At 38.4% G+C, this 15,156-nt stretch overlaps 1 protein-coding gene across 1 annotated transcript in view; it reads right to left on the minus strand.

Moving 5' to 3' along the window:
- Positions 1-1,164, minus strand: part of LOC129248889 (uncharacterized) — a 44,119-nt gene extending 42,955 nt beyond the window's left edge. The window contains exon 1 of the mRNA XM_054888526.1: positions 1,108-1,164. Within this exon, the coding sequence (XP_054744501.1) occupies positions 1,108-1,164 (57 nt within the window). The remainder of the gene's footprint in view (positions 1-1,107) is intronic.
- Between the last annotated feature and the right edge of the window lie 13,992 nt (positions 1,165-15,156).

Below are 15,156 nucleotides of genomic sequence, written 5' to 3' on the forward strand. Positions count from 1 at the left end.
CTTAAGTCTTTGGATTTTCCCTCACTCATATTGCATTGGCTCTCAGTGCAGTGCTGAGTGAGAGTCACCGCATTTGGCGATTTACGTCAGTTTTGTTTTTTTTGTCATTAAAAAATTTTTGAACAATTTGCGAATTTGTAAATCTGCGAATGAATTTGTAATTTACTTATTTATTTGTTGAGTTTTTCTTTTCCTTTATTCTTTTGCCCACTGGCATTGGCAGTTTTTTGATTTGTTTTTTTTTTTGTCATTTTAGTTAATTTGTAATTTAGTTGGCAACGACTTTCTCACAGTTTCGCGAATTTTTATTGTTTTTTGTATTAATTTGTTTTCCTTCTTCGTTGTGTGGCTCGATGGCCAACAGTGACAGTCCCAGCTAGTTGCGATTGAGGCCTTTCACCATTATTATTGTTTCTTTTCCCGCCGAACCACCACATTTGCATATTTTTTGGGTTAATTTTTTAGTTGTGACGAGAATAATTGCAAGAAAATTTTGCTATTTCAATTTAAGAAGAAGAAGATCTGAAGAGAATGCAATGAGAGGTTAATCGTTTGAAAATAACCTAAGTACGAGAAAAGAATGCTAATTGATAGAAAGGGGGTGAATATGGTATAGTGGTGATATTGGATATAAAGTTAGAATTACGCCAGCATCGACGTGCGTGCATCCTTCATAATGTGAGCAACCAACTCGGTGAGCAACCAATGCGGTAACCAACTCTTATGGAGCGTTAGATCATGGCAGAAAGAGAGAGAGAGCTTTAGTGGGGCACTACCAAGTATGCGGTTTATGAGTGCAAGAAGCGGGCGTCTGCATTTGAGCAAGCGGCAAGCTATTATGTGTTTTTGAATTTAAAATCCATCAGGGTTGCGTTGTGTATTGCACTTGGAAACCTCCATAAAGAACAATATTTATTAGGTTGCCTTTATAAGAGCAAATATTGGCAATACGATGCACAGGGCAAGGCAAGAAGACCGTCGAACTTTTCTACGTTTACTGCAGTTGCCATATAAAGAAGACACAAATTCAGTGTCGGATTTGATGTGCAAAGAGACTTTCCCATCAAGTATATTACTTTCGTGCCCTACAAACGACCAGCAACTTACCATAACCCGCATCGAAGATTCTTTAAATTCTTCTACATCTCGCTGATTTGTGCCCATGGACCAAGAGGGAAGAAAAATAATGTGATCAAAGACCGTTTGAATGAGCTTATAAGCGCTATTCCTCTCTTGGCATAAAATTTGTGCCTGCCGACTTTAACGCTGGGTTAGTTAAGGTGGGGAGTATTGATCTGCAGTCGGAAAATTCAGCAAAAAATACATGCTCTGATCAGAGACAGATCATCTTTGCCGGGGACCGAAGCATGGTAGTTCACAGTCCATTATGTTATCATAGTTGGAAAGTACGCTAGTGCCAGTGTTTTAGATGTAAGACCGATTTAAGCATTGAACATCGTCTCGGACCATTATCTCATTGATGCCAAGATTCACACACGCCTTTATGCAGCCAAACCAAACTTATATTTCCACAGAAAGCTCGATGTGGGAAACTTTCTCAAATAATTGTAGAAAAATAATGACCGAAAGGTTCGTCCGCCGGAAAAACACAATTAAATTGACTTTGAACTTTAAATTTGTTCCAAGTAAAATGCTTGCGTAATTACATTCGTTTACAATAATTGTTTATATTTTAAAGCACTATATATCTTACTACATATATTAAACAGCAGTAGGAAGGAAAAAGATCAAGAGCCACACCAAAAATAGAAGGTGGAGCTCAGCCAAATACCGAACAATGGGTGAAGCTTAGTTTATTAGCCATGGAAAGCAGTACCCAGAGCAGAATTTTGAGGAAGTTTTCTGGCCTGTTCAAAATTTAAAAGCCTTAGCCAGAGGTAGCAAGAGCTCAGCATATCACATACAAGGGGACCCATCTATACGTGTTACTTAAAAACTATGAGAAATTTAGGGTTAGAATTTGTTCGGCTAAAATTTTATTTGTCATAATAGAATTTATTGGGTTAATGACCGAAAGCAATATCGAGAAGCTGGTTTCTAATTTCGGTGAAATATATTTGGGCTATATTTCTGCAATTTCTATAGCACTTTGTATTTTGGGGCTTAACGTCGGTTTTCTTGTGAATATTGGTCTTCGGTGAGTCGAGTGTTTGAGGGTTATTAGTGCACACCTTTCCCTTTAATTAGCTCCATAGGAGCTAGTCTGACTCTGTTAAATCGGGCGAATGAGGCAGTTAGTCAAAATTGTCGTTTTTGGAGATGAGCCGCTAAGAGAATCTTGTCTTGAGTCTATTCTGCACCATTCCGTTGGATCCTATAATATCCGAGTTGATTTTCCTGGCTGTGAAAATTCGGTGATAATCGACAGATAATGGTCACCCCTGGTAATTACGGTATGGCCTATGTAATTCTCGATCATAATCCGATATATTCGTAACGCGCATATCACACCAAACTGTGATTTTAAACATTTATTTTTTGCGAATGTGGAAGTTTAAAATGCCTAACCGCTTTCGCATCATCAAAGCTGTCGTCGCAGCAGTGGCATGTCAAGGACAAAAAAACTCCCCCTCGTTTGGTATCGTCGTCCACCCTGAAACCACTTTCGTATTACTTCAGAGTGGCATTCTATCTTCCTCATTACACGATCTATACTTGTTTGCCTGTGTTCAAATAACGCTTTTTCTTCCGTAGCATATTTTCCCCGAATCCACTGAAGAATGACTATGTTTCTTTGCTGCTTAGTATTTTGTCGATTACTTTTTCGGAGGTTATATCACCGTCTGTGTTCTCAAGCGTTCGACATTCTTGTTCCAAACGCATGCATTGGAAAAAGGTGTATGCAGCGTAACCTTCTGCTGTATCACCGTATATGCGTGTAGAGTGTTCGCTTTTCCATATTTTGAACAGGTATTTCTCAAAATATCCGTGTTGACTGACCCAAATTGACTTCACTGAAGTTCCTGCTGTACCATGTAGCGACATCTTTTATTAGCTTAGCTGTCCGTCTGCTGCGTGTTTCGTTTCTGCAGCGATCTTGCCATATCCTTAGCGTTTCGTCCTTTATTTCGCACTCTGCACGTTTGCTATTTTTTTCTTCCATCCCTCATTTTTTAATGCCCACACCTTTTTGTCTTCGGAAGCTAGTAAGTCAATTGGTATTGTGCCGAACAGCTGGTCCTGATACTGTCGGTTCCGAAATTGTTGGCCATTTCATAATAAGCATTTTTGTGTCGAATTCCAAGCGACATTTCTTATCCAGAGGCAGTAAACGTTCAACCAATTGCCCTTAATAGGTCAATAAATGCAAGTTTTTCTTCTTAATTCTCCATAAAGTGCCTTTCGGGATGTTCAATTGCGACGAACGATGGCGAAACGAGGTTCAGGGGCTCTCCCGGATATATTCACGAACAGCCGAACTGAGGTTGGTACACAGTTGAAAAATTCCCACAAGATACAAATTTGCGCACGAGACATTTTATTCACTATAGATGATGGCAGTATTTTCGCTGGTACGCACGCTGAGTTCAAATATTCAAAGAGTCTTTTCAAACTTTGCGCGTTCTGCGGTTGTATGCCATTGTACTAAAATTGTACTACATAGATGCTTCCAAAGTGCTAAAGAAGAATCAAATTGAACAATCACTGTTAAAGGTATTGAACGTTCTCATCTGTCAAGTGTAAGTGCACCACTCTGTATAACTGCGATGGCTGGTCAAGCAAGTTCTCTTTTTGGTAATTAATTAATTAAAACGTAATTTGGCTCAACTTACCTCTGGGACCTACATGAGTACAATTACCTGAATTTTCTCCTATCGCCAAGCGCTGATGTAAAGTCCCGCGGATCTCAAACCCATGACTTCGGGAAGGCATTTTACAAGTTCTATTAAGTCGATGTGGACACCTCAAAATTGTGGACACCCTCATTAGCAGAACTGTGCTCTCCTTGAGTACCGGTGGCGCTCCATTATTTGCGGAATGCGTGCCGGGGGACTGTGCATATTTTCAATAAGTGGCAAGGAGAAGAGAGTTTCGGCCATTGGATCATATTTTATGAAAAAAAAATTAAAATATAAATGCAAAATTCATAAATTCAGTTGTAAACTACAACATAATGAGCACTTTTTCACGCACACACACTCACTCGCAGCAATCAAAGAATTTGAGTATTTAAGTCAGAATGAAAAAATGGAAGTGATGAACAAAAAAGGTGGAATGTTAAATACTCATTTGAAATAAAAAATAAAAAAATGAAAAATAAAAACAAAAAATAAAAATACAAAATAAAGTAAAATAAACTCAAACATGCTGGCGAGTAGGTAAATGCAAAGCTCCATAAGCTGGAAGCGCCGTAACAGGATCTACATCCAAAACGCCTATAATGTTATAGCTGTATTTGTTGATGTTGTTATTGTTGTTCTTGGTTTTATTGTCTTCTCAGCAACTGAACGCTGGCGCATTGCTATTGAGGTTAACACCAAAAGGCCGTAATGTAATTTGTTTTCACACAACATAATCAACATGATAAGCCAAACCAAAAAGTCTTTAAATTGAGTCTAATGATGATAAACGCTTTTCGTTCGCGACTGAATGGCTATTGGAGTTGGCTTTGCAATTGGTTGGCCAGCGAGATGTTGCTGTAGTTGCTGAAGCTGGTGATGAAGGTGGCGATAGTGAAGGTGACGGTGGAGGTGCAAGTGGAGGTGGCGTTGCCAGAGGTGTTGGTTGGTGTTGCCGATGATGGTGTTGGCCCAGTGCCAAAGTGCCGATGCCCATAGTGCCGCCATAAGTGTGCGTTAAGGTGTGCAACTAGTAGTTTTGTTATTGTAATTCTTGCCATTATTGTTGCTGGTGCTTGTGGTAGGCCCGCTGGTATTCGCAACAGCAAGGTGTTCTCAAGCGCGCCGAAAACTACAATATTTTCATATTGCATATACATAATTATGTATGTGTGTGTATATGTACTTTTATATGTATAAATAAATACCTGCATATTGCTTGGCTGTGGCTGGCAGCTGCTTGCAACACCACCAACACCACTACTGCCAGCATCATAACATGGACCAGCGCGCTACAATAACAATAATCATCGATGCCAGCCGGTGCAATAAAAGCAATAACAGCAATAACAACAACAACGAAAACATCAATAACACTTTGGCATTGACTGTCGATGTCGGACAGTAAAGTTAGGGCGCGAATATCAAATAATAAGTCAACATTCCAAGGCGTGTTAAAAGATGCTTCGATTAAATGCCACAATTGTGCAGCAAGAGAACACAGCCTATGCCAGAGCACCCGCTCCCGCCCATACTACGCCGCTTCTCTTTACCAAAGCCTGCAATAGCTAGTACAAAATGCCTTGTTCTTGTTTTTGTTTTATTATTTTTTGTTTTTGCTTAGTTTTTGGTGGAGTGGAGAGAGTGCCCATATTGACGTTAGCCAACAATAACAAAAAACAAACGTTGCAACTTGTTCAGAGACGCAAAGTGGTTTAGCGCAAAATAGCTGGCCATTGGTTGATAGCGGCGTAAGAGGGTGAAGAAGGCAAATGAGGAAGGAAAGAGGCTGTGGATGGGGATGACGGAATAGCAGCTGGAAATACGAATTACAAAAAAAACTATCCGATGGATCAGTGACTTTTGTAGTTGGCGATATCCTTTTTGGAATTAAAAAAAAAAAACAAATTTTCTAAGTATTTTTACACCCAGATGAATTAAAAAAGGTTAGGCCGTGAAAACTACTATACATATATGATCAGAAAGCTTGGAACCAGCATATATAACGACCGGGCATCGAACTTTGGTCGAAAAATTGGAAACAATTTTCTTCAAAAATTCTATTATTTTTTTTTTTAATTATTACACTTTTTGAAAATTGCCACCAAATCCCTCATTTGCTTTTTTAATTGCTCCGAAATATAATCTGCCGCCCATCGAATGTGTCTGGTGAGCAATTGTTCAGTGCTGGAAGTCAGTTCTAAAGGATGGTTAAATTTCAAGGGCCGATGTTGAATATGAACCACAACTAAACGTCAACGAAACCTTTGGCCTTCTTTCTTTGGGGTTATTTGAAAGAAAAGGTGTACGTCGATAAGCAACAATTCAAGAGCTAAAGGATGAGATAATTCGGCACATTAATTATCGAAAATTTGGACCATCGGATGGAGGTGTGCCGCCGAGGCCGCGGCGGCCATTTGGCCGATATTTTGTTCCATACGTAATTGAGCCATACCAGTATTATCATAAAAGAGAGAAATGACAATAATTTCCTAAACAAATTGTATTTTATTCAAAATCAACTCCGGTCCTTAAAACTTAACCACCCTTTATATCAATAGACGGTTATAAGAAAAATAAACCAACGAGTGTGAAATCAAACTCTGAGCTCTGAGAATGTGAACGCATTACAGTTTTTAATAAACCTCGAGTTTATTGCATATTTTCGTCATAACATGACACATTTTCAGAAAGGAGTTTTTGAATTTGATCTGAGTGAAAGTGTAGTCAACAGTGACAGCCGTCTTACAAATGAAAAACATTTTATTCCAGGAAACCAGAGCCAAAACTCTGTAAAGAAAAGATAAATTATTAATTAGGTTTTCCGTTTAGATTTCAGCTGTTTTAGCTTAACAGAGCTTTCCCTTTTATTTTTTGAATTTTTTATAACTAAACTTAAGTCTAGTAGTAAGTTTTTAAATCTTGAATTTTAAATTGAATTAGACTGCTTGTTGGACCATTGGGTGTACTCTTGTTGATTTACGTATGAATCCTCATCTAGCATGAAGTGGTTTTCTTCTTCACCAACGGAAGTTTGAAGTTTTCACACCTATCCATATACTCGGATAGTTAAGCTGCATTAAAAGCACAAGCTTCAAATTATATGCAATCGAAACTAGTATACAAATACCTTAACGACCTAAACCAATTTAGTGCAACAAACAAAGTTGTACTTTGCAGGGTTCCGGGTCACTCTGGAATAAAAGGTAATGAAATTACTGATGAACTCGCTAGGGTGGGGCATCTGCAGATTTTCGCGGTTCAGAACCATATTATGGTATCAGCTGAGCAAAAGCTAAATGCAGGGTAAATAGTTGGGGAAAATACTAAAATAATTACCCATTCGGAAGTCACACAAGAACTTCGTCAAGCAAAAAGCTTATGAGACCTTTTACCTACTATAGGAAATTGCACAACATGGGTAAAATGAACATCAGGCAAAAAGTAGCTCCTGTAACAGGTCTCTATTTCTGAAATCACCATCTCTCGAAAATTCTCATTGGGAATGAGACAGAGTGGAGGATGATGAAACAACAGGGCATATCTTGTGCAACTGCATTGCTTTGGGAAAAAGAAGACTTCACATATTTACTCGAGACTAAATGGTTCCCAATGAAATCAAGAATGCTCGTGTTGCTGATATTTTGAAAGTCGCTCGCAAGGCGGAAAATTTACCCAATAAAATTCCAAACTTAAGGCAGAGAAATAGAACCTGATGTAAAATATTTAAGGTAGCAATGCCAGTCAAAGTATTTATTAACTACTTCTAAAAAACATAGTAGGACACAAAAGATATTTTAGGTCGTGGTGTCAGCCATTGGGCACACTAAAGATACAACATTATTATTATTATTAAGTTATTTTACTAAAAGCACACAGAAATATATGTAGTTTGCGCCTTGTTAGGTTCTTGGTCGAGCTTCTTCTCCCACTCTGTACTATTTCATCTTTTGAGCAAGTTTTGCAACATGAACTTTTTTCTGAAAATTAAATCCAGTCACTTCCAATTTTACCTGCGTTGTATTGTTTTAGTATCGACAACTGTTCTCCCTATGAAACACTTCTATGACAGCTTTGAAAATGCTCACTTCTTAGCTGAAAGCCGCTTCGTGGTCGCACGAATATTACAGTGAACGTCACATGACAGCATTGACTTTTTTGTTTCGGTATTTCAGTAGATACTGTGTTCAATGCCCATTGCGGTTGCAATTCGGCTTGGGTTGTAGGAACGAAAAGTTAATTTTTTATGGCATAAATGCACGTATTGCTGCTCAGAGGGTCTGGTGCCAGACACATTTTTTGATGTTTAATTTCCTCCGTGACCATCGAACCTTCGCTAGAACATGGGCGAATGCGTTCCCACTACAGAACTTTCCGGAATGGTTTGGGATTTTATCCGACCAAGGACAGTCACTCCATTTGTCCTACGCTAGGGCACGGGCAAAAGCATTCCCACGTTAATTCCCACTACAGAAGTTACCGGAATAAATAAATAATTGGCGCGTAAACTTCTGTTAGGTGTTTGGCCGAGCTCCTCCTCCTATTTATGGTGTGCGTCTTGTTGTTGTTCCACAAATGGGGACCTACAGTTTTAAGCCGACTCTGGACGGTAGATGGTTTTGGATGAATGAAGAACTTTTTCAGGGCAAAAATATACTCAGAGGTTTGCCATTACCTGCCGAGCAGCGACCGCTATTATAAAAAGTACTCTTTCTATTATTTGATGTTTATGCACGGAGATTAAAACCTACGCAAACCCAAATGGTAGTCACGCACCAATCCATTCTGCTACGGCGGAAGAGTTGGTGCCAGACACATTTCCGATGTTTAGTTTCCTCAGCGAACATCGAACCTTCGTTAGGATACGAGCCAATGTATTCTTACGACAGAAGTTACCAGAATGGCTTGGGATTTTATCCGACTAAGGACTACCTAAAAAATTTTGAGAAGTATTACCACTTGTTATAATATTGACAACCAAATCTAAGTGCTGGGTATAATATGATCAAATCTAGTACAAAGGGCTTCACATTTTTTTGGAAATTTTTTCGTTTTTCTTTTGTCTCTTTGAAATCTCGGTTTGCTGTTTATTTTTAAGTTGCGGCACACGCTCACGCCCCCACCAAGTAACAGACGAAGAGTAACAATAACAATACACAACAAAACTCAAAAGAGCATCATCGAATGACCCCTTTGCCGCGTGCTCTCCTTCGCCACCATTGTTGGCTTTGGCTGTGGCCTCATCAACAGTTGAACGCCTGCTTCCAGACGCCTGGGTTGGTTGCAATGCGCAACGTTTAGTGTCGAAGTTAAGTACGAAAACGTATTTTCAATATCGAAATTATTATTATTAGCTGCAATCGATGCAATGAACGTTGCGGTGGACGCTTGGCTGCAGCTCATCCAATAGCTGAGTGAATGAACAGAACAGATGTAATGGCAATGAATCAGCCAACGCTGGCCAACATGCCAAATATAGGTACGAGTAGCTACATACATATATAAATACATATGTAAGTATGTGTGTATGTATGTATGCATTTATGTGCAAATGCAAGTATGCATGTAAGTTTGCGCAATAAGTATGTGTGCCTTACAAGTGTGTATCGACAGTTAGTGCCTCTGGTACCGCAACCAAGTATTCATTGTACTTGTTGTTATTGTAGCTGTTACTGAGGCTGCACTTGCACTGGGCACAAGTGTTTAGCTGGCTGGCATGTTGGCTGCCTGCCTTAGAGTCGCCTGCTAGGGAGTCAAGCAGTTCCCGTCATCATCATCGCCTCGCTGTCATACAATTTCCAAGAGCTCAGGTGGTTCAGCTGGTGGCAATAACTGCTATTGTATGAGCTGCTTGTTGGTGTTGTTGTTAATCGTTTGAGTTAAATGTTGGTCGCTTGCTGTTGGCCGTTTTACCTTTTACGAATAACTGCGTCGGCGGTGGCTGGGGTGGCGGCATCGCTTTAAAAATGAATAAGTGCTCGCGTAATACTTCTACTTTTATTGGAATGCGGCACGTATCTATATCGTTGTTGTTGCTGTTGTTCTGGGGTTTTTTCTCGTACTTTGCCATCCGACATAAATATCTGTTTTTAGGCGGATTTAATGTGTGGTAAATACTTGAAGCTGAACAGTGTGTCTGGAAAGATTATAGCCCCGCAGAATTGATGAGGAAATTTTTCTAGAAGGATTTTACAAATATTAAGTAACCTTGAGAATAGTTTAATATCGAATAAGTATAGTATTACATAGAAATGTGCTAAATATTTATTGGGGAGTTGTTGTTTCAAAAAATATTTTCGTAACGAAATGAAAACAGGAGCTTCGACCGAAGCATAGCTCAAGCAGAATTATTGCCAGTTCACTTTCTAAAAGTGGCTTACTAAGGTATAGGTATGTTCAGGATAGATACGCTTGGATAACGGTTCTGCCTAAAAACAGAGCGTACCTTAGATAAGAATATCTCTTCTTGGTATAAGAACCGTAACTCTATATCAAACTAGAAAAGGTTAGATTCGATTTAACTACATAAGATAGTCAAATCTATTAGATTGGACAAGACAAGATTAAGATGGGACAAGATAAAATATGATAAGATAAGGAAAGAGGGTATTTGATTAGATAAAATTAAGTTATATTATGAGCAGTATGAGCTTTACGACAACGTAAACATAGCGCAGCGAGTGAAAATACAACGGCTTCGTTGGTCAGGTCGTCCGAATGGATACAAATGATCCGGCTTTGAAAGTTTTCGATGCGATACCAAGCTACATATAATAGAGCTAACTGTAGGAAACTGGACTTGGTACTATGAAGGGGAAGAGCCTACTCTCAGAATGAAGAACTCTCACAACTCTTGATGGTTACAGGTTGATTCCCTCCTAACAGAAAGGCCAGATTTAGTTCATATACAAGCTTATTCCAATGAAAATCTATCAGGGAGGTTTGTGCAACAACACAGATAACCCTGAATAAAATTGATGAATTGAGCACCTTACAAGATCTTGCTATCAATCCCAGCAAGGTAACCTGAATCTTGCTCACGCGGAAAAGGAAACTGGATGGTCTCAACCTAAGTCTTTCTGTAGAAGGGAAATATTTAACGGTAACTTCAAATATGAAGCCGACATCGGAAACTCACATTGACCTAGTAAATCGAGCGCTGAAAGTTTTGGGATAGTGTCGGCGAACCTTTAGTGTGACAGGGTGTCTAAAATCGGTCTGCATACACATAGCTTTAGTCGAATAAATCCTAACTTATTCTGCTGTAATATGATGGCTTAGAAGCAAAATAAAATCCAAGGTTTTTGTCTTAAACGAGCTACAAAGGCGTGTGTGCACAGACATTACAGGCGCTATGAGTACAACATTAGACCTCAATGGTTTGTTGGATTTGCTAACTCTTGACTTAACGATCTAAAAGGAGGCTATGAAAGCGATGTGATGATTGCATTCTAATGGATTGTAGCACGAATATTAGAGGCTTGGAAATAGGGGCTTGCCAGAGCAGCTCTCACTTTCATACAAGGGAGCAATTGAGAGATCTAGATATTCTCTCGGCAAGAGCTTTATACACCGACGGCTTCAAGGTCAAAAACGGTACTGGACTCTTTCAATTGTTGGCTGGATTGGTGGCGAAATGTGTGACAACCAGGGCCTCTAGTGACAGGCAAGCTGCTCCAAAGGCCTTAGAAACCGCTGCAGCTATTTAAAATATCCTCAGAAATGTAGGTGAAGGCAAGCCGGAATGAGTGGGTGACCTGGCTACTGAATTGGCGAACTGCAGTTCCTTGGAGTATCCAATTGAACCGAAGTTAATTTTAGCGCTAGTCATAGCGTGGACAGTTGGGTACGTCAAGGATCCTATTAACAGAGCTCATGAGAACCGTTGGTGCAGTACTGACATCTGGAAAACGGTGTTTACTGAAAAGCCCTAACAGGGTAGTAGCAAACCTTCTTCTCATACAGGAGAGGATTCAGCTATGAACCCTGACAGGATAAATTACGGAGCAACATCCATGGGTACGACATATAATGTATATGAATTTGTTTGAAAGATGAGGTTAGGTTAGAGGATAGCGGCATTCTATCTGCTGCTCTCTGAAAATGGACGAGCTATAATATCTTTCCTTTCAGAAAGTGATAAGAATCATAAATAAATCTGCGAAATTTTCAAAGAATTAATGATTCCTCATACCACTTGTCCTTCCCTATCCCTTAAATCTTCTCGTGGTGTCATTCTCATTCCATTTCAGTTAATTCCAATGGATGATATTGTATTAAATCGGATTATTATTATATTATGTAAGATAAAACTACATTAGACAACATTTTAGATGAAACAATTTTTTTTAATTGGACTGGATTGGCCTCAGAGATCTCCTACCCAGACATCGGCACCCCCTCTACTGGTGTTAAGGCCAGGTTACCCTTGATTTGTGTGCTTTTTTAAATAAACTTTATTCATAGTACAAAATATATTTATTAATCAATTTTTTTACATGTGAAAAAACAAATATTAAATTGCTTAAAAAAAATTTTTTTTTTTTTTTTTTTCAAATGGTGGCTTTCAAAATGGCTGCTAAATTTTAGCTGATTCGTAGTTGGATGCCATCATATCTCGAAAACGAATTATCTGAAAGTAAAAAATCAAACGGTTTCATCTTCTGTATTGAATTGGTTATAGCCGCAAGCAGAATCACAAACATTTATTGTTATTTAAAAAAGTTATAAACAATTAAAAGTGAAAAAATAGTGGCAAAAAATTCAAAAGTCCGCCATTTTGTTTTTTTTTATTAAAAATATTTGATTCTGCTTGCGGTCATAACCAATTCAATACAGAAGATGAAACCGTTTGATTTTTTACTTTCAGATAATTCGTTTTCGAGATATGATGGCATCCAACTACGAATCAGCTAAAATTTAGCAGCCATTTTGAAAGCCACCATTTGAAAAAAAAAAAAAAAAAATTTTTTTTAAGCAATTTAATATTTTTTTTTTCACATGTAAAAAAATTGATTAATAAATATATTTTGTACTATGAATAAAGTTTATTTAAAAAAGCACACAAATCAAGGGTAACCTGGCCTTAAAGGAGAACTGCAGAACTTATTTCTCAAGAAAGTGCAGGACTAATGGAGCTCCATTTCTTCGTTTGCTATTTCGAAAATCGTTTGGCCCCAGTACAATGGACGCAAGGTGCAGAAAGTTCAGGGGATTCCTTTCCATTCAATTTCCAAACTCGTAGCTTTGTTTACCGGTCATTGAACGATCGGCACATATTTAGAAAAGCTGGGTTAACAGAGACTTCAGAGACGGATACTGTTGAGCACTTTCTCTGTAAACATCCGATTTTAGCAGGTAGACGATTAAGGTCACTGGGTGCTCCTTTTTTCGACAGCTTGGGGCAGTGTTCCAACAAATCCTATCAATCTTCTCTATTACATCAACAGCTTCTGTTGGCTGTAGATATTTGCCTTTTGGAGGTCTCAAAATGGTATCAAAACGGTGCTTTAGTACTACCCGGCTACTCCAACCATTTTACCCACCTACATTTTAGATTAGATTGGATAGACTCGGTACGATTAGTTAAAATAGTATTTGACTTGACTAGGATGAATTATTATAAAATAGCTTATATTAAATTAAATTATTATACATTAACTTAAATTTAAATAATTTGGTATTTGAAATACTCTAAAACTACAGACCCGACCCAGATTATAAACCATTCCTGGTGTGAGTTCTCTCTTTGAAACTGTTTTCTGTAGAGCTACCTCATCAAAATTTGCCATTAGTTTTCTCGGCATTTGTTTCTCCTGATTTAATAATCTCGCGTTGGTGGGTTGCAGTGGTGATTCATCCAGAATTCAACTAGCGCTTCCGCCCATTTGGTTGCCACGTCCTCGCTACCAATTGTTTAACGGTTATTTACAGCTTGACTATAACTAGTCTGTGCGGTTTAAGAACCTTATTAGGTTGTTGACGTCTAAGTCAGACAGTTGTTTGAGACTCTCGAACAGTGGTTTGCCCAGGCTTGACGTTGTCTTCTTCCATAGGGCAAGGCATTCACAGAAAAAATGGAATTTCTTTTTCTTTTTCTCTGGTTGTTTACAACCGTGACAGTGTGTGTTGTGTGGGATGCCCGTTTTGGCTGCTTGCTCCAAAGCCAGTTATGACTGCGTTTCCAATAAGCTTTACTCACTACTATTGCTTTTGCTTTAGAACTTCCTTTATTTCAAATTTGTTAACATTTGAATGCTCGATACTTCAGTTATGCATAAAATACATGCTTCCTATCAATATGTGCAGTGAAAAAGCTCACTTTAATGTTTATTGCTCTCCGTTCGCATATTCCTCAATCTACTTGTTTTCGTCTCCTAGGAATGCTTCAGCCATTATAATAGCTCAACAAAGGTTAGTCTAGCCAGATGCCAGATGACCCACTTCAGCTCTGTATTTTTTTGATACCACAGGGGTGACTTTAAAAATCTACTCCTATGAATTTCAGCAGGTTTGCGGAAAAGCCTGAAGTAATCCCATTTTTTTTAAAACTCACATATCCGATTACTCTTGTTCCATAGTGTTCAAAATAGTAGACATTTGTGTTGTTTGGTGAGCTTGTAGCAACACTTCTTTTCGGCATATCACATTTTATGTTTAATAGCCGCCAATCTACTGTGGCAGATGTGCAGCCACCGACCGTTAATTTTGCGCTGTTGCGCTTCAACGCTGACGATGCCATCCATAGTTGGGGAGGTTGGTTAATGCGCTGAAACCCAAAAAAGGAAAAAGAAAACTTTTACTTGAAAATGTGAATTATGTCATATTAATTTAATCATGTACAAAACACGTGTTTTCAGTGCATTTACAAGTACTTAGACATTTTTTTTCAAATATTTTTCTCCAAAATTGTAGTGTTGGCTTTGATGAGGTGAGATTATGGTGTCATAGATTTTTATAACTGAAAATTTGGCATTTAAATTCAAGTACAAATGTGTGTGTGCATGTTGGTATGTGCAAAATTATGATAAACAAGCGAAATTAGTCGTACCTAATATTTTTCGTAATTGTTTATCGTTACAGGAGGTCAACACCAAATATTTTTATTTTGGTTGCAAAATATTTAATTTTCTGTTAAAGTTGAGTAGGTTTTGCATAAAATTGTTGTGCATGACTGCATACTTTTTCGGGTTGTCGTGTTAATGCAGGTGTAACAGTTTGCAATAATCAAGGATATTAGTAATGCTTTACTCAAACTGAAGTCATTCTCTCGAACTGATGGACTTTCAGGGGGTTTGGTAAACAATTGTCCGGCCTTGGTCCTACCCCTCGGAAGTTATATTCAATAAATCTTTAA

The sequence above is a fragment of the Anastrepha obliqua genome, chromosome 1 (genome assembly GCF_027943255.1).
Source record: "Anastrepha obliqua isolate idAnaObli1 chromosome 1, idAnaObli1_1.0, whole genome shotgun sequence".
NCBI classification, from domain to species: domain Eukaryota; kingdom Metazoa; phylum Arthropoda; class Insecta; order Diptera; family Tephritidae; genus Anastrepha; species Anastrepha obliqua.